Below are 25967 nucleotides of genomic sequence, written 5' to 3'. Positions count from 1 at the left end.
TCATCGTTCGGTTGATTCCAGTACTTTACATTAGTAACACTAGCACCATCTGCTGACGTGTTCGCGCAGCGTCATGTATTTCTTCATCAGAGCTAGCGTTACTGCATATGTCAAATGGGGAACCACGAAATATGTATGAGATTGCATGACAGCGCCCCAGACGGGGTTTTCGCGCAATGAATGTTTTTCGATTGGAAATTCGAAACGATCGTTTTTTTTTGGCGATGGAGCTAGGTTCCAGTGTTACGTCTGTTAGTCTGTGGCTAAAGTTTGGTTTCGAAATGCAACTATTTAATGAATAATACATGTTATATCACTAGGGTGGCACAAAAAATAAATATAAATACATGAAATTTGTAGGAAATTTTCCATGAGCATGAGCATGAGCATGATTGACCGCCCGCGGTTGCTACTCCGTTATTGCCAGATCAGCTGTAATTACACAAAGAACCAACAGATGATGTTTGGGACCAACATGCATCCTCAATGTGTAAAAACAGGTGACCTAAATCTTTATATTAGGCAATACCAGCGCCGGCCGCATCCGAATGCAGGTCAAAGAAGGAGTTTGTATAGGAATAAGTTGACGTGATACTCGCTTTATTGGAAGCCGAGAACACCTCTGCATTTCCACGAGAAATCACTGGGATGTTGGATAAAGGGGAAGGTATACAGCAGGGTTCGTTTTGGTAAACGATGCGCTAATGTCGGGTTCTTCAGAACAAGTGCCGCGTCTACAAGTTTATTACATCCGCCACGATATTCATAATGTGATTCGAACTTATTTAGTTTGACAATGTAACACCGCAACAATAAAACGTACGCGAGGATACAGGATTTTTGACTAAACCGAGACAACTTAGAATTACCGTATATCTCCTCGTAAGGTGATGCTCTTTATACCTAAAACAATTGCGCGTTGTTGATCCATCTGAAGATAATACGACCTCATGGAAGGTACCGACGCGGGGGTTGAAATGATATTTATCGACTCAACGAAATCTACTTCGATTTCCGATGTAATAATTTAGATGCAACGCGCGAGCAGTCTCCGACTTAACGTTGATGAAGATAAGAAAGATATGATGAAATATCTGGGTTCACTTCGCGAAATCACCACACGCCGGAAGTCCATTTATCAGCAAAACTCGCCCGGGCTGAATACGCGTTTACACCGAAGCGTTACGAACAACCGCTTTAATCCCCCCGGCCGACACATACGCGCAGGAACTCGGCGTTTACGTCGATTATCTCTTAACAATGTACGCCTAATACGCCTAATAAATATGAAAATTGGCAATGTTCCATGCATCCAAAGCCTCAACAATTTAATAAAAGCAAACATACATATAAGCCTGAATATATTTTTAAATTTATTGACAAAGTGCCGAACTAGTCATAAATATAACAAATTATGTAAAACAACTGGTCAAAAGCTAGAACAATCAAAAAATCAAGGCATATGATTCCTGAGAAACACATACTCCAAACTCCACAAACCACACTTTGTGGACAAAAATAAAACTTGTTACTGAAACCCTGCGGAAAAAAAAAATACCGCGCACACAATTTCAACGATTAAATCAAAATCTCTCTGTATCTGTTTTCTCACATAAAGTAAAACTAGAAACAAGCATCAAAATATCACTTTACAATACAGACAAGACAAAACGTATACTTAGCTTTCATCTCTTCATTTTCCAGTTGTTTTCATCGTTTTTGGACTTCTCTTTAAATGGAAGTACAGTGGCAACATGCATGTATGCCTTCACACACTCGTTTAATCCATACAACATTTCATTCGTTGAAAAGAGATAGCACATAAACACTGTAAACGGGGCGATGCATGGTTTTGATCTTATTGGCAAATTTCCACTTCAAGTTTAATTAGATACAAGCCAAATATAATTTGCACTATGCCAATGAGTAAATCCCTAATGAGCATTCAATCACTATAAAACTATGTGGAGCAGCTGCTCGAAAAACAATCTCCTTATTGTATGTAATAACACCACACACTCCACACTTTCAAACCGTCGCCAAGACAGCGATAGCGATAGGACGGCTCATCATTAAAATTTTCCAGCAACACTGCTACAGCATGCTGCTATTGCAAACTTGCTTAAGTATGAGAAATAATTTCGCGTGGAATTAATTTTCAAAGTGTGATTTTTGCTCACAGTATCTTCGGGGAAGCCTCCAAGATAAATTTAAGCGATATCATTTCTCATCACATGGTTGAATGTGCAACAGCAGCATGCTGCAGCAGTATTGTTCGTAAAATTCAATGGTGAGCCGTTCGTCAGATATTCAATCAGTTTGGGGTGAATATCTTTTTTCACAAGCAAGGTAGCGCCTTGCGGTCTTCAGAAGAGTTTTTCCCAGGGAAATTTCCTATAAATAACATGTATTGATATATTTTTAGAAGCCAACTGGACATCTCTATAGAAAAAGTTTTGAAAAAGTGGTTTTTCCCATATAAAATCGTATGGAAGCTTTAAAAATCAAGCGCAAATCGGGCGTTTCACTGATCGATCTGAAAAGTTACACAGTTGTTATAGGACCCATAAGGAACACAAAAAGTGCATGGGAGCGAAAAAATAACACCATCGCTTTTTTCCCATATAACCGTGTCCCAGTCTATTATATCACATATGAATAAATCTTCTAACATTTTTTTCGATTTGCACAAGCATCACTGACTTAAAAATGGATGACTTGTAATATAATAATTTGCTTTAAAATAGTCGATAGAAGAAGTAAAATATTGTTTGCTTCTGAATTTTGTAAGAGCAAGAAGTGTTAGTGCCCCAAATCCAATCCAATCCGATAGATTTTTAATTTTCTACATGCAAAACGATATGGTGCGAAACCACATCAATATTGTGCGAAGTTAGTACAATTGTTAATTAAGTTTGAAATCAATACATCGAATGTGTGTTGTTATAACGCATGCGATGCTCTATCATCATGATGATTTGTACTGGCAGTAGTAATGTTTTCAGAAGGCTGCTTTCGTTGAAATAGTGCAACCAGCAATAAACACTGATGATTTTGGTACTAACTAGATCAATGAAAATATTAGCTGATCGGTTTACTTTGATTTACATAATCAGGTAGGGTTATCGCTCCATTGTTCATCTCAGCAGCTTGGTGCACCTATATTCATCTTATTTCTCTCATTTGTTCAACTTACCGTCAAACTTCTACAAATTTTTAAAGTAAATCTATTTGCTTCTCGATTTTCTCAAGTGGCTGAAAGTTTTACGTTGAAAATATGGTAAAATTTGAAGATAAATTGATCAAAAATGCGTGATGAGATGAATATAGGTACTGAGATGAATATAGGAGCGGTTACTCTAATCAAAAATTTCTTTCTAGTAATTACACTGATAAACTTTTTGTATAACTTCGTCTATTTTATTTTTTTTCTGATTCGAAAAATGTTGTCTTGTAAATTATTCGAATCTATATACCAATTGAATTTTAACCGTTTCATTTTTCCACAGATCTTTTCTGCAAGGACATCCCATTCGAAGCCGCAAGGGCTGTGAAGGATGCTTCGGCTGCTAGGCAAACCGTACCGAACCTGTCCGTCCGGCTGGACCGTGTACATCACACATTGGTGTACGACAAGCTTCAATCTACCATCCACCTGGCCGCCTCACATCCGGACGAATTAAGCTCGAACGAATTAAGCCAGTTTCTAGCGCTGACATTGCGCTACCTAGACGAACAGGAAGCAACTCCTGCAATGTACAAAACTCTAGCATATATGATGCTGCAGTTGGCCCTACTGCTAGGTTTGTATTGACTAGTGGCACCTGCCTTGCCGTTTGCGTATTCAAACGAAAATCCGATTTGTCTTTTACCATTCGCAGTGATCAACCGATGTGATTTAATCGTACCTGACGTAATACAAAGTTTCACGACTGTGTGGAAACACCGGAAATTGAGTGAGTTCTGTACGATTCCCGATGCTTCCGTAGGAAACAATCAGGAGGATGAGTTGGAAAAGCTTATTAGTGGTAATGCCACTGATGACGGTGACCGTCCAATCGTTGATGAGGAGGACATACGACGCATCAGAATGAAGAAACAACTAGAAGGTGAGTATTAAGACTTTTTCAATCTACAGTTGAGATCAGAGATGATAATGTTTACTCAACTTAATTTTGTAAACTAAATTACAACAGTAGCCAACAAACTTCAGTCGTTTTAATTTCATCAGACTTCCACAGCTAATTGATTTACGTGTACGCTCATTGCCTCTCTTTATTTTTCGCATCGTCGTCTGGTTCTACCATCGCCACCGCTTCCATCGCAACCACCTGTCGTGCCGAACTTTTCGACCAATTTGCACTGATTTCGGGTGAACCAGAGAGTAATTACATCTTCTCAACACTGGTCAGCAATCGGTGTATACGGATGATGGAGGCTAGCCACCGAGGAACGGCGGAGCAAGTGTTCGCCTGCTTTGCTAATTTCATCAACAGTCTGGTGGACTGTAATCTGATCAGCATCCGGCGGTTGAACGAGCAGTTTGTGCAGATTTTCAGCGAAAACTGGCAGCAGGTATTCAGCAGGATTAGAGCATGCAATTAGTTCTCGTGTGTTCGCTTTTTCCGGTTTTACGTGATGAGCGAGCGGGACAGAGTGAATGCGTGTTGCACCCGGGTGTGGGGTTGTGGGGTGTTTCGTAAGGTTTACCACATATCCCGGGGAAATCTGTTTATTGGTAATGAGCGGTCTAATGATGTTAGGGTTGCAACATTCGGCTCATATTCTGCAGTGCAGTTATGTTAGATGACGGGAATTTAAGGAATATGACATTTATCATATCGAGGAAATATTTATTTTAATTTTCTCACCAATATGAAGTAATTTCCAATGCATGCTAAAGTTCGAGGTACTGAAAATGGTAATGTTTGTCTCAACATTCTTAGGTGGACCATGATATTACTCTATTGGGTAACGCTCATGGCTTCATTTTCCATAAACAATTGAAGTTCGTCAAGAATCGTGATTATTTTTAATTTATAAATCAAAAATTTTAAAAACTGCTCGAACTTTACAGGTTGTCTACAAAATTCATAATCTGGTAGATTTACTGTCAGAGCAGATGTGCCCCAAGGTTAAAACTTGGGTCCAGTTCTGTACAACGCATTCACTTCAGATTTTCCTGATTAACCCCCAGAACGACATTTCCGTGTAGTCGATTGCAGAAGAGCTTAGATATTTTCCCTACCCACTTGCACCTTTGGGAAATTTTCTTACAAAGCTTCTAAAACTCAAACAATCATTTTTCCTCATAAGCTTGAAGCTTTTTTCCTCAAATCAAACAATAATTATTTTAAGATTAATAGAATTATTCTAAATCGGTTTAACTAGTTCGAGTATATAGAACTAATTTATATTAGAAAACTTGTTTTTAAAGGGCAATTTTTTTTGTCAAGCGCATGATCGAGGGTTCCAATCTTAGTAGAGTCAGGCCGTTCGGTGTCAAAAAGTACTTAACCCTCAAGCTCCCTAGCCCGTCATTCGATGGGCTTCAGCAAAATGATTATAAATCTTTAATAAACATTGCTTTTATACTTTTTTCAATTCATACCTCTTTAGCATAGTCTCAACTATCCATCCAAATACTTTGTTTGTTGAATCAGACTGGTTTGACCGATAAATTAGTTGCTTAAGACAAAAACATCGTAAAAATCGAAAAAAAAAATTTTCTGCGTACAGGGAAATTGAAATCACTGGTATTCTCTTATTTGTTGGTAAAAACGAACGAAAAAATCATGAGTTGTAGTTTTTGGTATAAAAGTTAATTTATAATAGAAGTTAAAGAAACTAATAAATATTTACCGAACAACAAAACCCGTCGAATTACGGTATCATGCATTAACATCAAGTTTTTTTTTTGCTGGAAAACAGTGTTTTCTAAAAAGACGACACCTGGCCTAATCAGTAACGCAGTCAATCTTGTCTTTGAAGACCTGCAGTGGGATTGCCGAAGATCTTAGCACACCATACAAATGGTTCAAATTTTGAAATGACCATCTCACATTAGGTACGACAGAACACTTTCCGGAAAATGATAGAAATAAATCAGGCACATGGGGCATTTTCATTAGGTGTAATGTTTACCTCCATCTGCAAGCTCGTTAGGACTTTTTTATGAATTTCATATTTTTTCAAGAGAACTCGAGATTCAGAATCTTATAAAGCTTATTTTTCTAAAAATCACAGAAGAAGTTTGCAATCAACAAGTTTATAGTGTTTGACTAATCAAAGAATCGTCTATAAAAAAATTATTTCGCCAATTTTTTTGCCTACCTGCCCAACCCCGTCATTTGACCGATTTCACATTTTCACAAATATTCAAACTATATATGAACTATTTGAATTTAATTATTTTTTTTTCATAAATCTAACCATAAAATGAGCGTTTTAGAGTTTTTTCATCAAAATCAAAAATTTGGGCACTAGAAGGTTAAGCATGGGTTTATTCTCAGGATCCCCCACCACTAACCCTTCCTTTACGCTGAATTCCATAATACCTTTGCGTGATTTCCTCTTAACAAAAAATATGTCCCTTTTAACAATGACATAACAATGAAGGACGCACGACGAAACCTCTCCAGGGAACTATAATTGACGACATTTGGCAGGAGGGAAGAGGCTCGGTATAGTAGATCCGATAGCGTGTAAAAGGAAGGGTAAAATCACATTACTCACCAGCACGGATAAAATAATAATAATAAGCATGTCACTTCTAAATAGCGGTATTGCTAGTAAAAGATGTGCGGGCTACAGCAGACACCTGGGCATATCTCACAATAGATCAACAATTTTGACCAAGTGAGGAAAAAAGAGACTTGCAAACTTCAGATTTAACAAAACTTTTGGTAGTAAAACCAAGATGAAGAAATTATAGTCAATCAGAAAGCTAATGCTGATAAACTTTAAAAAATTTGAAATACTTTGAAAATGCGCCTTTTTTATACATTTTATAAAGTTTATAAATTTTTCTTATCAATACTACAGAACATAAACGGTTTATTAAAACTTGTTTTGGTTTGGAGAACAGCAAAGGAATAATCATAAAAAGTGGAGATAAAAATCATAAAGAAAAGTAAAAAACTAGGAAATTTCTGTAAAAACCTAAATTAATCCACCTAGCGGCCAGACCCAGCCTTTCTCATTCAAACTTATTATTTGTAAAAATAGATTTACATGAACGCTTCAATCCAATAAATGTGTATTCATTTTTTGGGTTCTAAAATAATGATGTTGTAATGGAATTATAAAATATGAAATTTGACGTAGTGTAAATGCTCAAGAAATAGCGAAATAAAAAAATGACTCTTAATTTCGAACAATTCAATCACGAGCGATACCGGGAACATTCAAATGGTACGATACCACATTGAAATTATATTGTGGCCACATATATTGATCAAAGCAGGTATAGATACAGCCTTTGAATTTCTCTTCTTTCCATAACTTTTGAACCACATATCAAATTGTTATGAAGTTTGTTATTTGTAAGTTTGAGGGATGACTCGTTCGTATGACACTAGTTATATTCAAATAAGTCGTGTAATCTTTGAGATAATAGAATTTCGTTGTTTTATTAACAATTTAATACATAACGGTTGCTTAGTTCGATTATAATCAAATGAAATGGGAACGTATAGGGCAGCCAAACTTTGAAACCACGTGTTCAATCATAATTCATCAGTTAACCCTTAACTAGCCCGTTCATCTGATATCAATATTGTTCAAATCGGTTGTGCACTTTCTGAGATAATGAAGTTTCGTGATTTTCACAATTCGGTACATTACAGACGAAGTTACAGTTCGATTACAGTAAAATTCAATAGGGTTTTATGAGTCAGCTAGACCTTTCATTTGTCACTAATTTCGTGGAAATCGGCTCAGCCATCTCTGAGAAAAGTGAGTGAGTTTATGTATTCTTCGGAATATGTTTCTTTTCATAGCTGGATTACACATTTTTAAACATAACAGGCAAAGAAATAGTTCGATTGCAAAAAAAACAATAGGGTCTTATGGGGTAACTAGATCTTTTATATGACACTGATTCTGTGGAAATCGGTCCAGCCATCTCTGAGAAACATGAGTGAAATTAAACAGTCTTCAGAAGACGTTTCTTTTCATAACTTTTGAACCACATGTTCAATCTATATAAAATTCAAAAGTTAAGGGTTTTTAAGATAGCCCGTTTATTTGATACCAATACTGTTGAAATCGGTTGTGTAGTTTCTGAGATATTGATGTTTCGTTATTTTTACATTTTAAAACATAACCTCTAAAATAAAAACTCAATTACAATGAAATTTAATAGGGTCTTATGGGGCAACTAGAACTTTCATTTGCATATAATTTCATTGAAATCGGTCCAGCCATCTCTGAGAAAAGTGAGTGAAAATAAAAATCTGCACATACACACACACATACAGAAAATGCTCAGCTCGTCTAACTGAGTCGAGCGATATATGCCATTCGGCCCTTTGGAGCACTTTCATATCTTCGGTTTTGCAAGTGATTGCTATACCTTTCTAGGAGAAAGGCAAAAAGTTAAAAAATTAATAGATAGGAGTAAAATATTCGTGCTGAAGAAATAGCGAAATAATAGAAATGAATTTGAGTTTCGTACATCTCAATCACGAGCAATACCGGGAACGTACGAATAGCACAATACCAAGTTTAAATTTTATTGAGGCCGTATGTTTTGATCAAAGCAGCTACAATTTTAAAAAGTCTTTGAATTTCGTTTCTTTTCATAACTTTCGAACCACATATCAAATTACTATGAAATTTCTTACTTGTGAGTTTGAGAGACAACCCGTTCAAATGACACTAGATATGTTCAAATAAGTCGTGTGATCTTTGAGATAATAGACTTTCGTTGTTTTTATAATTTAATACATAACGGTTGGAATAAAAATACGATTATAGTCGAATAAAATGGGAACCTATAGGAAAGCCAAACTTTTCATTTGACACTAAGATTGTTGAAGTTAGTCCAGCCATTTTTGGGAGAACGAGTGAATTTGAAAAGTCACCGGAACATGTTTCTTTTCACAATTTTTGAACCACGTGTTTAATCACTATAAAATTCATCAATTAACCTTCAACTAACCCGTTCATTTGATACCGATATTGTTCAAATCGGTTGTGTACTTTCGGAGATAATGAAGTTTCGTGATTTTCATATTTTGATACATTACAGACAAAGTAAGAGACCGATTACATTGACATTCAATAGGGTGTTATGAGGCAGCTAGACCTTTCATTTGACACTGATTTGGTGGAAATCAGTTCAGCCATTTCTGAGAAACATGAGTGAGATTAAACACTTTCCAGAACACGTTTCTTTGAATAACTTCTGAACCACACGTTCAATCTTCATGAAACTCAAAAGTTAAGGGTTTTTTAAGTAGCTCGTTCATTTAAAACTAATTTTGTTAAAATCGGTTGAGTAGTTTCTGAGATAATGATGTTTCGTTTTTTAACATAACCTCTAAACTAACTTTCACATTTTTAAACATAACCTCTAAACTAAAAATCCGATTCCAATGAAATTCAATAGGGTCTTATGGGGCAACTAGACCTTTCATTTGCAATTAATCTCATGAAGATCGGTCCAGCCATCTCTGAGAAAATCGAGTGAGATTGAGAGAGCGTTACACACACACACATACACACACATACGCACACACACACATACAGAAAATGCTCAGCTCGTCAAACTAAGTCGATTGTTATACGAGATTCGACCCTTTGGAGCACTTTTATACCTTTGGTTTTTCCAGTGATTGCTATACCTTTCTAGGAGAAAGGCAAAAAAAACAGGAACAATCGGCAGAAAACAGAGAACCGTGAACAAAAAACATAAAACTTAAAATAAAAAAACAAAAGCATGAAGAAAAACAAAAATTGAAAAGGAAACAGATAGAAAAGAGTGTGAAAAAGGAACAGCGGAGAGAAGAGCAAAAAAGAAATTGTAACCAATAATAAGGGTATAAAAAAGAAAAATAGAAGAAATAATAAATGAAAACACAGTATTAATGAAAGCACGAAGACTGCATAATGGGTAATTGATGAAACAAAAATTAGACACGGATAATGAAATCCGTATTATCAAAACACAAACAGCTTATATAGACATCTACGCCAAGAGAAATTGATTGTCACTTTCGGTTTCTGATATCTTTTTAGCTGCGTACCGTTCAGAAAAAGAAATTTCATTGCCTGATTCAGTACCTGAATTTCACATAGAATTAAGATAGGAAAAGAAATTTCTTTTCAATTGCATGCCGCGCTCTAGAGGGAAATTCTTTCTACCCCGGAGAGCTCGCAAAAAACTCAGCTTACGGGTCCACCAGTTCCCTTTTGCCTTCTCATAAACAACAATAGTGTGAAATTCATGTGATTATCAAAATTTGATCTTCCGTAAGTCTACAAAAGATTTCTGAGATACAATACATTGAATAATGTGTTTGCTAAAATACTTCTGATTTGTTCATTCAATCTTTTGGCTTCCAAAAAGTGATTATTACGAAATGATTATAAACTAGATCTCATTATTTTTTCAAAATCTGAATTTTTCACGAAAACTACACTTTGTAAGCTGTAACTATTAGTGTTTGCTCGTATTTGAAAAATTAATTAAAAATAAAATTTTCAAGAAAACAAAATTGTTACTCTTAAAATTTGTTTACAATGTATTTTTGAAGGTCAAAATTATTATCTTCAACTACGCTGGTAAAACTATTACGATAAAACGAACCGTTTGGACCCTAAACAAATTTTATCATGAATAGACACTCAGCACAAAAAACATTCTGCTAACATATAAATCAACTTAGCAGAGTCGAGTGCCTATTGATGATAATAATATTTTTGGAGTAAAACCGGTTCATTGGAGCGGTATAGTGTGCGACAAAGTTGTAGATAATAATTTCTTCCTTTCAAAAAATAAACACTGTAAAAACAGAAAAGTAAAAAAAACTTTTTTCTGTGAATTTGTTTTGTATATAGTCGAATAAACCGTTCTGGTTTTAAAAATATTTTGAAACATCAATACCACGTCTATGATTCAAAGCAATTTATGTACGTCATCTGAAATTCACAGCTTTAGCAAAAAAAAATGCAATGTGCTGCAAATTTACCAATTTTTTCAATTAACGTTTCAATAAAAGGCAGACGAATTAGCTACACAATGTTTTAACTCACTTATATTTTCTAATATCAGATCAATAAAAAAGTTATCTGGATTTATAACCAGACACTGTCCAAGTTAGTATCACTTAAGCAATATTGGTCAGGTTCAGCAGACTTATGCTGCTCGAAATCTCGGAGCATTTGCTCTGTAGTTGCAGTGCATTGTACATGAGCAGAATGAATGCGGGTGTGCTAATCCAGGAAAGTTAGTTGACTTGGAAAATCACATTTTGATTGACTGGGAACGAATCGAAGCAGCAAACTAGATTCGATTGGTCATCTTATATGACACGGACAGTAATTTGAGATACTGTACAAAAATTTAAATCAGTAAACGCAGTAATCTAATCCTTAATCCTTAAACAAAAAAACGGCAAATTTAGACCGTGATTTTACTATTGTTCATCCTGTAGAGATAATAACAACATTGACGAATGACTATGATGTTTATAGAGAATAAGATTTCCGTAAGAAATTTTCTGAAAAAATCGCATTATTTAATTATCATCATTAGTTTTTTTTCCTTTCAAATAAAATATATTTACAAAAATACATTTAATTAACAGCAACATTCCATTTAGAATCATTTAGAATTTTGGCATCACTTTGAATTTCGATCAGATAAATGGATTTAATATTTAATATATTTAAAAAAATCTTTTTAAATACAAGCAAAAAACACAATAAAAAGGAGGTTTGATGGAAAATGTAACCTTAGTTGTTATTCAACATATTAAAAACAGTTCATTCCAATCATATCTTCTCAGGGCAAAGGTATTAGCGATTCGCGATTTGAGCTGGAAACGCTTTTTGATCAAATTATTTCAATTAACCATACAAGTTCCCGACTCTGTAATAACTTCTGTAAGCTGCTAAGCTGTTATATTGCCAGTATAAACCCTTTTTGATTTAAAACAGCTTTTCACCACACCATTTTCTCACTATTTCGCAAAGTACCCTAGTTAATTCTACCACTATTGGGGGCAACCAACGAATCAATTAATCTCAATAGAAGCCTTACTATAAATATTCCAGCGGAACGTCGAAGCATTGTTTTGAACACTAATCCTACCAAAAATACAGGTCTTTGAATTCAACAAGACATAGACCAAACAGAAAGGGGAATCTGTAAGGTACCGGGGGTGAAATTTTCTTAATGAATTTTCTGAATGACAGCATTTAGACCGAGCCTCCTTCTTGTTTGTAACGATGATGCCAGAATAGTCGAATGAAGTGTGCGTGTAATTACGTTCGAGAGATTGTCGCGGCTAATTTATGCTGATTATTGTCTACTTGAATCGAATTCATTTCCAGCAAACACTTGAACACGTTTCCCGTCTAATGGATGCCGTGCTGCAAGGTGCTGGAACCAATGGACCCACAGCCACAACGGAAAGAGCACCTGGCCCCGGCGGATGCTCGACCGGACGGAAAGCCAACAATGCCGACGATTCGCATTCGCAGCTTTTCCTGGAAATGCTTTCAGATTTGGCTCGCGAAATTGAGGATTTCTGATACCTAATTTAGTCAATTGAATCATCGAGTGACAGACAGCTGCCATTTGCTAGACAAATACTGATGCCGGCAAAAGTGTTGTGACGATTTTTCTATCCATAATAAGTCGCCGTGATTATTGATATTGTTTTAGCTCTGCCTTCAATCTAATCGACTTAAAAGCTCCTTTTAATCGGTTGGTTGGTTTTGTTTTGTAACAAATTCTTAATAGTATTTTGACAAACTTGACTTTATAAAAAAAACTGAATCAATACTCTTATAATGCTATGCTGTTATTTTATTTCAATTTCAGTATATCACAATACAATGTTCTTTTTCGATGTTTAGTATCACGTAAACAAGCAATTCAAGACTGTTTCATTCAACCGATACCATTGTCGGCATCATTACGTGTGACAAGGAAACAAAGTGCACTTTATTCCGCTGTCAGTTTAGTCTAACGAAAAATAAACACGTTCGGGTCAACGTTGTTGCTCACGCTGGCACCGAAAGCATTTTACACTTGCATTCTACGTTTGCACTTTACATACGTGCTTTTCGTTCGATTATGCGATTTCAGGAAGAAAAGTTCTTCCTCAAAATTACTGCTATATATACTAAAACAAAAATCTAACCATCATCAATTACAATTAGCTAACTGTACAGTAAACAGTCTAAACCAAAACTCACTCAAAAATGAAACTAGCCCTAGTTGCAGTTCTGGCCGCCCTGTGCGCTACCATGACCAACGGAGTGCCCTACTGTAAGTCATCCTTCAGCACAAACTGAGCGACATCCACTAACATCGTTTTTTTTCCCTTTTTAGATGGTTCCTACTGTAACGGAATAAACGAGGTCTTTTCCAACTGCGGCTGTCCGTCTACCTGCGACAACTGGCGGCTTGGTCCGCAGTGGTGTGGCCGTTCGTGCCAGCGAGGATGCTTCTGCCGGTCCGGATTCGTACGTAACTCGCATGGACTGTGCATCGAGCCGGCCCAGTGCAGCAGGACATCGGTCGAAATTCAGGAATCAGTTGCCTCCCGCCCGGCGGTCGGCTATTCCTTCGGATATGCTCCAGGCCTGTACGGGTTGGGACTTGGGTATGGCTACGGATATGACAATCTCCTGCCAGCGGTAGTTTACTAAAATAGCATAGGTTTAGCGTAAAAAAAAACTGGTCAGTTCTAAGGGCATTGGTTAAATAAACGAATAGAGCATTGTTATACTTAAAAGTAGGCTGTTGATTGGTTTGAGGGGTTGCGGTTGAATAAGAGAAGTTTTTTTTTTTCATTTGGTACAAACGATTGATCACGTTTGGATAAAAGTTCAAACTGTTGCTTGAATGGTTAGAATATTTCTTAACAGTGTATCGAAACAAGCAACTGTAATCATACATGATAAAATTGCCTCAAATGTGTATTGCAAATTGATCGAACAAACAGTACAAACTTATTCGAACGTTGTTCGTACAGATCAATTGCTGAATCCTTTTTGAAATCGGTTGTCATTTTAATTTTAAATCATATGTTTTAGGTTTCGAGACACTAAAGATAATTTCAGAATTGTAGATACATCAATTCATTTGTCCAATACTATCTTGATGTACAAGTAGCCAAAGTCGCATTTTAAAGGGATACGTTTGAAGATCTACAATGTTCGAATTGTCAGAAAAAAAAACATATATTTCGAATATTTTAGTTATTAGTAAACGTTTGTACTTTCTGAGTGATTTGTGTAATACTGCATTCTAACACAATTTTTGTACTATTGTTATAATTTCTATTCAAACTTGGTTGCGACTCTGCGACATTAATTCATGCAAATCCTGGTAACTTGAATTGTACTCGAAAAAAGACAATATGAATAGTTAAAAATGAATATGAAAATATTAATAGTTAAAATGATATATATTCTAATATACTGCCAACAGGAGAAAAACAAATATTTCACCGCCACCGTAAAAGAAGTAACAAATAAATTGAACGGGACAAAAAAAACTAGTGAGATAGTAATCTACTGAATCAGCTAAAATAATATTAGGCTCTGTTTCTATTATCAACAACTTGAATAATATTTTGCAAGTCAGGTGTTTTCTATTACCATATAGTTTCAAAAATTTTGCGAAATCGTTTATCGACCCATGAACGAATAAAATTCAAAAGAAAATATCTTAAAAACTCACTTAACATTTTACTTAAAATTAATATATTACACTTAATATTATTTATTCAGAAGAGAGACTCTTCCAATATGCATTATTATTGCTAAAAGTGAAAAGTATTTTTTTCAATTGATGTTTTTTAGAAGGGCTCATCAAATGAATTATAGGGTTTGTTTAATTTTATTGATTTAATTATTTTAACTAATATAAACGAATAACAGATGCAAGAAAATCTAATACAATGTAAGATTTAGGCAGATTACAATTGTTGTGCTATATTTGCGCAAAATCTGATTTTGTTTGTTTTGTTTATAACGTCCTAGAATTTTTTTTTCTGGAATCAGTTTCGTTTGATTCACTCGATACAACAATCAAAACTGTTTAAAAAGCAGAAAAAAGGATATTACAAGATTATGGTGGTAAATATAAAACAAACATGCCAGTTTGTGAACAAACAATTATGTAATTTATTCAGAGTGTGCATATCAGTCAATTAACCCATTCCCCGCGGTTGATGCCATATGGCACGACCTGACTCATAAACTTTGATAACAGTTTGACAACTATACATGAAATTTGTAACGATGAAAATATTCTAAGCCAGTTAGAGAACAGATTGATCTTCAACATGCAATATGTTTGTGACAATTATGCATGCGGTTGCTGAGTAATAAGAGTTTAAATTACATTTTTCGATGTAAAAACTGATTTCTCTCCGCGGGAAAAGGGTTAACGATATGCGATTATTAAAAAAAATTGCCGAGCTCAAGTTTGCCGAGATAAATTAAGTGTGATTAGTTCAAGACAACCCATAGCACAATGTTGTTGAAAATTTTTCTTTTGTGTGTATCATGCCAGGCTTTTCCCAGTATTGGGATTTGTCATTTAATATTTGTTACTTGTTATTTGTTGTTTGGTATTTGTTATTTTTATATGTTATTTGTTATTTGTTATTTGTTATTTGTTATTTGTTATTTGTTATTTGTTATTTGTTATTTGTTATTTGTTATTTGTTATTTGTTATTTGTTATTTGTTATTTGTTATTTGTTATTTGTTATTTGTTATTTGTTATTTGTTATTTGTTATTTGTTATTTGTTATTTGTTATTTGTTATTTGTTATTTGTTATTTGTTATTTGTTATTTGTTATTTGTTATTTGTTATTTGTTATTTGTTATTTGTTATTTGTTATTTGTTATTTGTTATTTGTTATTTGTTATTTGTTATTTGTTATTTGTTATTTGTTATTTGTTATTTGTTATTTGTTATTTGTTATTTGTTATTTGTTATTTGTTATTTGTTATTTGTTATTTGTTATTTGTTATTTGTTATTTGTTATTTGTTATTTGTTATTTGTTATTTGTTATTTGTTATTTGTAATTTGTTATTTGTTATTTGTTATTTGTTATTTGTTATTTGTTATTTGTTATTTGTTATTTGTTATTTGTTATTTGTTATTTGTTATTTGTTATTTGTTATTTGTTATTTGTTATTTGTTATTTGTTATTTGTTATTTGTTATTTGTTATTTGTTATTTGTTATTTGTTATTTGTTATTTGTTATTTGTTATTTGTTATTTGTTATTTGTTATTTGTTATTTGTTATTTGTTATTTGTTATTTGTTATTTGTTATTTGTTATTTGTTATTTGTTATTTGTTATTTGTTATTTGTTATTTGTTATTTGTTATTTGTTATTTGTTATTTGTTATTTGTTATTTGTTATTTGTTATTTGTTATTTGTTATTTGTTATTTGTTATTTTTTATTTGTTATTTGTTATTTGTTATTTGTTATAGTCAATTAGTCAATAAACTATAATAAAGGCAATAAAGGCAATGGTTTTAATTGCACACAGTAGAGTTTAAAATCGATTCTGGTTTACCTGGCAGATGGAGGGAAAATGACATAGGGGAACTGTTCCATTAGTCATCTCAGCCCATATATACATCTTATACAACATAAAAACACAATTGAACACAGGAAAAAACGCATCTTTTCTAACTAAACCAATCTACTAATCCATGGCATGGATTTTTCTTAGTTCACTTTAGATTTCTTATAAAGTAGAATTTAAAAAAACTCACTTAAAAGCTCTAAATTTGATATTATAGTCGAGTATTTGCACTTGGAAAACTTATTTAGCTTAATCACCTACCTCAGGAAAAAATCCGCGCATTGCTCTGTATGGCTACTACGGGACTCATTCAGCAGCTAACTAAAGTTTTTTTTTTTCATCATTAGCGGACCTCTTTTTATTTAAATGACTGGACAAAATCACTCACTACCCTAAGAATTCTTCAATCTTTCTAATGTTAACCTCAAGCTTCCAAAAACAAGCTTTAATTAATCTGTTTTTACTGCGTTGAAGAAAATCAAAAGTTGGCATATCAGTTTCTGGTAATATGAAAAAACATACTGAAAATGTTGAATTATTCCGGCATAATAGACATAATTCGACAGCACTGCAGTGGTTACCTAGGTTACCAATTTTGCACGTAAACTACTACAGCGGATACCTAGGTTACCTTCTACGACGGTTTGCGGTTATGCTCATTCATGAAAGTGCGATTTATTCATGATTAACAGAGTGATGAATATGGGGGCGTCGTGAGAAGAATAATTGAGCAGTGATTAAAGTTTTGAGATAAATATGGAAGCGTTGTGAAGAATGGTTAGTTTTATAAAAACCAGGATAAATCTAGCTAAGTTTATTAAATTTCCAATGCTGGGGATTCAATAAGAGCGTGTTAGCAAATTGTATTTATTTGTTTAGTAATTTCGTGAGAATTTGGTGTTTAATCCATGAATTTTTCGTGAATATCGGCTTAATGAGATGAATAATGAAACTTTTTCGACGCTTTTACGTGGCAATCCAATTTGTGGATAAGCTTTTCGGCTTAAAACGACATAAATCGGAATGCCAATAAGCATTATTGGGATGCACAGTGTAAGACCCGTAATAAACTTCGTGACTAACTGAGAAATTAATTTAACCAGCAATGCCCTCGAAACTGTTGGTGTCAATAAAAATACGTACGTTCAGAAGAAAAAATCATAAGTTTCCGTTAGACTCTACTAGAAAACTCTAGTAGAGTCTAACGGAAACTTATGATTCTATCTTTTAATTTCTTAAATCACTCTACTAAGACGCTCAATATAGATTTTTCAAACGTACAGAATTGTTTGTTTGGATTAATCATATGTATTTTTACTGTTCAAGCTATTCTGTGTTTAGATTCAATTACAAATCACATATATGACATTCGTCGGTTTCTACCATCCATACCCATAGTAACCGGAAGGCCAACCCACCGCACCATAATTCACGGAATGACCAACGCTTCTCTGTACCTGGACCGCTCTTCGACTACACTGGCTTCGCTCGATGCATACCCCGAGCGAATTTCGTACGTATCCCGACCGGCAAAAGCATCCCCGTTGGCAGGGACGACCGCACCATTGCGGTCCTAGTCTCCAGTTGTCACAGGTTGCCGGACAGGCCGATCCACAGGTTGAGAAGACCTCGTTTATTCCGTTGCAGTAGGTGTCTGTAAGATAATAAAAGCTATGTTTAGTCCTGACATCGTTTAAACTAACCCCGAAAATTTTTCTTTATTACCGTAGGGAACACCATGACCTATAGCAACGTATGCTGCTGCAAGAACTGCGACAATAAATACTTTCATTGTTTATTTGGATTGTTTACTAAACACTGGTTGATGGTGCCATTTTTTGCTGGTCATATATAGGTGAAATTTTACGGAAGAACTGCTATAGCCTCAAAACGTGCGCAAAACCATAAACTTGTGATCACAGAAAGTTTGCGTTATGGTTGGAATTGAATTGCAGAACTTTGCACGCATCAAATTTGTGTGCTGTAACGAGCTGGTAAGTGTAGTTTGACTCACAAGTCATTGCAGTGTTGAACCGGTTGAGCTGAATTGCTGCGAAGGTAAATCATATATATTGTCAAAATAAGGAGTTCCATTTTTTGGTTTGTTTACAAAACTCACTACACAGACATATTATAACCAAATATGGTTGAAACAGCCTTACAAGTTTCATTATCTCAAGTGCTTAAATAAACAAAACTTTTTTTGAAAATAACCCAAATGTTAGTATTTATAAAGTTGGAAGCTTAGAATCACTCTGATATGATTTCTTTATATGTATGAAGTTACATTCTAATTTTGTTTCTTGACACATGTTATAGTTACATTTTATTCTTGGTGACATCTCAAAATATTTTGAGCAACCGTGCTATGTCAATTTCTTTCTAATATGCAGCACTATCTTTTTTGGAAAAACCATTCCTGAAATAACATTGAAATACAGGCAATCGACGAGATACCAGATCATCCAAATACATCAAGAAACTATAGGCGGCGTTTTGATTCAGATGATGTGTTTATTCACGTTCGCTGTCAAAGGAAAAGATCACGAAATTGCTGAAATTTCCAAAATTGAGTGTAAATACCGTACTCCAACATTTCCGATCGGATCCGGATCGAACAAAACAAATCAGGTGCAAAGGGGTGGAACAAATAACCGGAATCTACGAACAAAGGTGAATCGTGCAACCCACAACAATCCTGGGATCTCCGGCCATGATTTGCCGAAAAAGTTAACGATGAACCACAGTACAATTCAGCGAATTAAATTAGAAAAGGCTGGCAGGTGTATCATGCCAGTAAACATTACAACAGGACGCTGAGAAAAATATATATATGGTTGCTAAAACCCTTGCAAGGATGTTGTGTCCGTTCAATTCGGTCCATGGCTGCAGCTTGTCATCTGCGGAGGCCTCACTTGATCGAGCCACCTTGCTCGCTACGCCTCGTTCCAGTTGGGTCGTTGTCGAGAACCATTTTCACCGGGCTGTCGTTCGACATCCTTACGACATGCATAACTCACCGTAGGCTCCCTTTTTTCACCGTTAGAACGATGAGTGGTTCTTCCAGCAACTGATGCAACTCGTGGTTCATCCGCCTCCACCATGATCCATCTTCCATCTGCACTCCACGCAGCACCTTCCATTCGGAAACCCAAAGGGAACGTTGGTCCTCCACGAGCATGGCCCAAGTTTCGTGGCCGTAAAGGACTACCGATCTGATCAGTGTTTTGTAGATGGTCAACTTCGTGCGGCAGCAAATTTTGTTCGAGCGGAGCGTACTCCGGAGTCCAAAGTAGGCACGTTCTCCTGTCATAAGGTGTCGACGAATTTCTCTGCTGGTATCGTTGTCAGCAGTCACCAGTGAGCCCGGGTACATGAATTCGTCTACCACCCCGATTTCATCACTACTAAGCTGAATTTGTGGTGGGAGGTTGATATTGTTTCCTCTGAAACCTCTTTCTCTCATGTACCCTTACTAACACGCAGAGAATCCTGAGTAAGAATCCCCAGGATACCGATCAACACGTTGACGGAATCGTGAAAGGAATCGCAAACACGATCTGGAGGATTCCCACTCACGATTCTTATTCAAGAATCCTAGAGCCATATACAGGGCATTCCTGAGGATTCTTTTTTCAGGAATTCTTTTCAAGGACGCTCACGAATCCAATGTGAGGAATCCTAAAGAATCTATGCGAATCGTATGTGTTCGTCCGGGTACTCAGTCTTCGAAGTGTTTATGGCCAGTCTAATTCGTCCGGCCTTCAGTCTGATGTCGTCGTCATCTTCTCAAGGGTTGTTTGTACCTCGAAAACGGTGATAGTTGACGGCATAGAATTTGAAAGAGTACCTTGTAGGTGGCACCCAACACCGTGATTACATGGTAGTTGCAACAATCCAATTTGTCGCCCTTTATCACCGTTTTTCACCAGCTCGCTGGGAAGTTGGTCAGCTCCAGCTATTGTTTCTCAGCTAGCCAATCTCCCCTTTAACCTCCTGGATTCTGTTGTTATCTGCGCGCCCACCGAGATCTACTGCCACTTCGTCGTTGTCCTCTGCTACATCACAGTGAGGGGGCTCATCGTAGCACTCAGCTGTGTAGCCACTTTTCCCTAGGTCTTCCTCTTCAGCATCCTCTGGAGCTCCTTGATCCTCAGAGTAGTCGGCCGTCCGGAACCGGACTTTCTTTCGATGTTCTGATTGTTATTCAATAGTGTGAAGATTCTGAGGATGTCGGAACGGATGTATCCGGTGTCCACAAAGTGCCGCACATTGTCCGTTTTCAACGCGGCGCGGGGTACCGGTCTTTGAACGCTCACACTTCTGAACGGAGTGGCTTCACTGTATTCGCCATCACGGAACTCTAACCGACTGATAGAGCTGTCATTTTTTTTTTTGCTGACTCATGGGTACCATGATTGATCCTGCATGAGTAGTTTCTTTAGTTTTATCAATTTTTTAAATGTATATCTTACAACAGGTATTTATGTGAAAAAAATCGTTTTTTTTTTCCACGTCCTAAAGCGTGCCAAAAAACTCCGTTACCCTAATCGGCTTTCCGATGGAGCTTTATCATGATGTCAGAACAAGACCGGTGTACGGCCATCACGTCGACTTTTCGAATGCAACTCAGGATTCTAACAATCAACTGTTTGTAGTTCGTTGCTCTCCAGTTATTTTGGTTAAAATCCCAAAGAATAATCTTCGATTTCAAATTCTTTGGGTTGCGTATTTTGGGATCAAGTGCTTGTTCAAAAACGTTTATATAAAATACATTCGATCCAGTACATATCTTGGTTGATAAACAAACCATTGAGCTTGAACAATTATTTTGACAAGAAGAACGTAGTTCTTCTTTGTCCATTACTTTGGCCGGTCTTCCCCTAGCTTCCTTTCGAATGACTGTCGAGGTTTGCAAGATATTAAACACAATCTAAATTGGAAGATTTTACCTTATGAAATGGTTTATCGTGAACTTTTTGCAGGGATTTTTGTGCCGTTCATAAAACTGTACAATACGCTTGCGCGATGCTTCTTGTTTCGACTCCATTTTGAACAGGACAGGGTAAAAAACTGTATAAACAAAACAAAAAATACTGACATAAAGAGGACAGAGGGAGAGATGTTACATACACATACTCGGATTTTTCTCTGAGGTTGTTTGTTGTTGAGTAAGAGAACCTTAAAACAAGTCCAAATTTTTTTTCCTATCATTGTTTTCATTGCACATTGAGTCAGAAATAAAATCTAGCTGGGAACATTATACAAGGCCTACTTCACGGTTTCTTGTGATAGTTAAGGTCAGGCATTACAATGGTAGCAAAGCAAAGCAAAGCCTTGGTGCTACATTCCGATTCGGAACTTGACCTTCTGTTTACCATAGACAGACTTCGCAGCCAACTGTTAAGTGTGCAGGACAATTGCGGGGCTAGCGCTACGATCCTACTGACACTAACAGTCTCTCCCGAGTCAAGACTCGAACCTACGACGGCTGGCTTGTTAGGCCAGCATCGTACCTCGAGACCAGCTGGGGAGGCTACAATTACAATTACAATGGTACAGTCGTTTTTATTCTGTCTTTCGGGGATATTTGTCTTGTTACTGCTGGTTCGTGAAACCTATTTGCGCTGGCAGTCCGGTAGTCACATTGAGAACGTCTTGTGCATGCAGAGAAAAATCGGAAGCGACGAGTCGCTCGTCTGACAAGCATTTTCCAGCGAATTCAAGAACAACAACAATTGATTCGACATAAAATGTCCCGAAATGTGCCACTGTAATATTTTCTAATAGTTTTGAATGTATTCTAGTCGCAAAACTATGTCAATTTAATCAAAGAACAATAAAACTGGATTGTACTGTGCGAGAAATAATCATACAAAATGACATCGCTGGAAATCTTCGTCGAGTAACGGCTGTTGAAAAAGGCTGTGGGAAGAAGAAGCGTAAGGACTGCTCGGCAACTCAGCGACAGCCTTCGTGCAAAGAAAAGTAAACTCCGCAATAGAGCTGCTGTGTACTGAAGGATGTGTGTATCGCATACCGAATGTTATGTACAACCATACATGTTCCCTTCGACATGGGAATAAGGTGAACAGCAAAAAAAACATTCATGTATGGGAAACTAGATGGCAACGTTATAATCGCAATATATTTTATCTACCGGCTGTCTTTATTTTGCCAATACCAACACTGTCATAGAGGGACGCTCTCGGCTGTCATCAAAAAAATGTCATCGCTCGGTACATTTTCCCCTGGTTAAGGTTTTAATATAGATGCTTAATTTTGTTCACGCCGCAAAGATAGTGGTGCGATGTTTTTCTCTTACGCTAACTTCGAGGTTTTCAACAAACTCGTAGATCGTAAAGTTTTATTGGACTTTGATGAAGAAACTAAGTTTTTATCTTTTGAACTTTCAGAAATATAGAGTAACGGACCAGCAAGTTAAACCTTTTTTCAACTGGATAGTTTAATAAGATCATTTTGCCCATCAGGGAACAATCTTCATAGGGTAGCAATCGCTTCTATTTCAAAGTTGATCGTATGAAGCGTTTCGTCATTACAGAGTATGTAGTAGGCTATGAACTATTTCGTCATGGCGTTATACACTATAAAAAATCGACACACGACTGCCAAGTGGATTCCACTTATAAACATTTCATATCTGAATGGAATACACTTGCGTTTCACTTCACAGCACAAAATCAAGTGTCTCACACTTCGGTTTGCCATGTTTTGCATACCAAAACCAATCTTTTTACACTCAGATTTCAATGTTAAAACTCGTCAAATGTCAAAACACGTCAAAATACCGTGGATTCTATTAAAAATCGATATGGGTTGACCTGTTAAAATGCTTGGGTAGGTTTATTGGTATTCATGTGTAAAGAGCATTTAGTGTGCGCGCGTGATTTTTTTTTCCAGTGTAGCTATTTGACAGTATAATCTCGCTATAGTTAAGATTTTTTTTCTCCTGTGTGGACTCATCACTGCGACCAGAGCTTAGATCTATTGTGATATTGCCCAGGTGTTTTCTGTACTCCGCACTTCATATTATTGAAGTAAGTGATACGCTTATCATTCATATCTGGTTTGTGTGTAAGTTTTACCTTTTCGTTTCAAGATTACTACTCTACTATACCGAGCCTCTGTCCCTCCTAACAATATCGCCAAATTACAATTCCCTGGAGAGAACTTTCATACGTTACTCACACCAGTTTTATTATAACAGGGACTTAATTTTGTTAGAAGGAGAGTCAACAGAGGTACTGTAGAATTCAGATTGAAGAAAAGGTATTTGGTGGGAAGCCATTTCATTATTTGTTTGAACTGCGCAAGCAAAAGATGATAATCAGTTCTAAAATGAGGTACAATCTTTATGGAGCTAAAGTTAAGCAATGATAGCATATTTATTTGATAGAAGTTTGTATGCAGGTTAGGACGTTTGTAACCGGCACAAAAACCTAAATTAATCCACCTAGCGGCCAGACCCAGCCTTTCTCACTAAAACTTATTATTTGTAAAAACAGATTTACATGAATGCTTTAATCCAATAAAGGTATATTCACTCTTTAGGTTCTAAAATATTGATGTTGTAATTGAAGCATAGAATATGAAATTGGACGTAATGTTAGCGCTTAAGAAATAGCGAAATAAAAGAAATGGCTCTTAATTTCGAACAATTTAATCACAAGCGATTCCCGGTGAACGTTCAAATAATACGATAACACATTGAAATTATGTTGAGGCCGCATATATTGATCAAAGCAGGTATAGTTTTAAATAGTCATTCTGTTCTTTCCATAACTTCTGAACCACATTAAAATTGTTATGGATTTTGTTATTTGTAAGTTAACTATGAGATAACTTGTTCGTCAGACACTAATTATGTTCAAATAAGTCGTGTAATCTTTGAGATAATGAACTTTCGTTGTTTTTACAATTTAATACATAACGGTTGCTTAAGTCCGAATATAATCAAATGACATGGGAACGTTTAGAGCAGCCAAACTTTGAAACCACGTGTTCAATCATAATTCATCAGTTAACCCTTAACTAGCCCGCTCATCCGATAATAATATTGATCAAATCGGTTGCGTAGTTTCTGAGATAATGAAGTTTCGTGATTTTCACATTCCGATACATTACAGGCGAAGTTACAGTCCGATTACAGTAAAATTCAATCAGGTGTTATGAGGCAGCTAGAATTTTCATTCTACACTAATTTTGTGGAAATTGGTTCAGTCATCTCTGAGAAAAGTGAGTGAGTTCAAGTAGTCTTCGGAATTTGTTCCTTTTCATTGCTGGATTTCACATTTTTAAACATAACAGGCAAAGTAAAAGTCCGATTGCAAAACAAATCAATAAGGTCTTATGGGGCAACTGGACCTTCCATTTGACACTGATTTTATGAAAATCGGTTCAGCAATCTCTGGGATACATGAGTGAGATTAAACAGTCTTCAGAAGACGTTTCTTTTCATAACTTTTGAAGCACAAGTTCAATCCATATAAAACTCAAAAGTTAAGGGTATCTTAGGTAGCCCGTTCATTTGAAACCAATTTTGTTCAAATCGGTTTCGTAGTTTCTGAGATAATGATGTTTCATGATTTTTACATTTTGATACATAATCTTTAAACTTAAACTAAAAACAAAATCTTTCATTTGCAATTAATTTCATGAAAATCGGTCCAGCCATCTCTAAGAAAAGTGAGTGAGAATAAAAAGTTGCACATACACACACACACACACATACACACACAGACACACACATACACACACACATACAGAAAATGCTCGATCTGAGTCGAGTGATATATGCCATTCGGCTCTTTGGAGCACTTTTATACTTTCGGTTTTGCCAGTGATTGCTATACCTTTCTTGGAGAAAGGCAAAAATGTTGAAAAATAACACTTTATAATTATTATTATTCATTTCGCATGTCTTTCGACGTCACTCTCGCTGTCACTGGACTTGTTTGTCGCTAAATGAAGCGTAACAAAACGGCTTGAACTATTTTTTCTCCCCCTTCCAATTTTCAAGATTTTTGAAAAGAGGTGACATAGAATAAAAATAAAATTCGTTACGACCTTATTAGCCACCATGATCCTTTATCTAAAATTTCCATAAGAAATCTCTATTTCCTGAAATTTTAAATGGTGTGTTTTTGAGAT

At 35.8% G+C, this 25967-nt stretch overlaps 2 protein-coding genes across 2 annotated transcripts in view; both read left to right on the top strand.

Annotated features, from left to right (window-relative positions):
* Nucleotides 1-13029, top strand: part of LOC129730598 (protein disks lost) — a 590739-nt gene extending 577710 nt beyond the window's left edge. The window contains exons 10-13 of the mRNA XM_055690050.1: nucleotides 3510-3803; nucleotides 3882-4109; nucleotides 4382-4575; nucleotides 12562-13029. Coding sequence (XP_055546025.1) covers nucleotides 3510-3803; nucleotides 3882-4109; nucleotides 4382-4575; nucleotides 12562-12762 — 917 coding nt within the window. The 3' untranslated portion in view covers nucleotides 12763-13029. The remainder of the gene's footprint in view (nucleotides 1-3509; nucleotides 3804-3881; nucleotides 4110-4381; nucleotides 4576-12561) is intronic.
* A 214-nt stretch (nucleotides 13030-13243) lies between these two features.
* LOC129731908 (cysteine-rich venom protein 6-like) lies at nucleotides 13244-14891 on the top strand. Its single transcript, XM_055692279.1, has 2 exons — nucleotides 13244-13504; nucleotides 13568-14891. Exons 1-2 carry the CDS (start codon nucleotides 13438-13440, stop codon nucleotides 13885-13887), a joined length of 387 nt encoding a protein of 128 aa, XP_055548254.1. The 5' UTR covers nucleotides 13244-13437; the 3' UTR covers nucleotides 13888-14891.
* The last annotated feature ends 11076 nt before the right edge of the window (nucleotides 14892-25967 follow it).

The sequence above is a fragment of the Wyeomyia smithii genome, chromosome 3 (assembly GCF_029784165.1).
Source record: "Wyeomyia smithii strain HCP4-BCI-WySm-NY-G18 chromosome 3, ASM2978416v1, whole genome shotgun sequence".
NCBI classification, from domain to species: Eukaryota; Metazoa; Arthropoda; class Insecta; order Diptera; family Culicidae; genus Wyeomyia; species Wyeomyia smithii.
The sequence above is the reverse complement of the archived record's forward strand: the minus strand, read 5'-3'. Positions and strand labels throughout refer to the sequence as shown.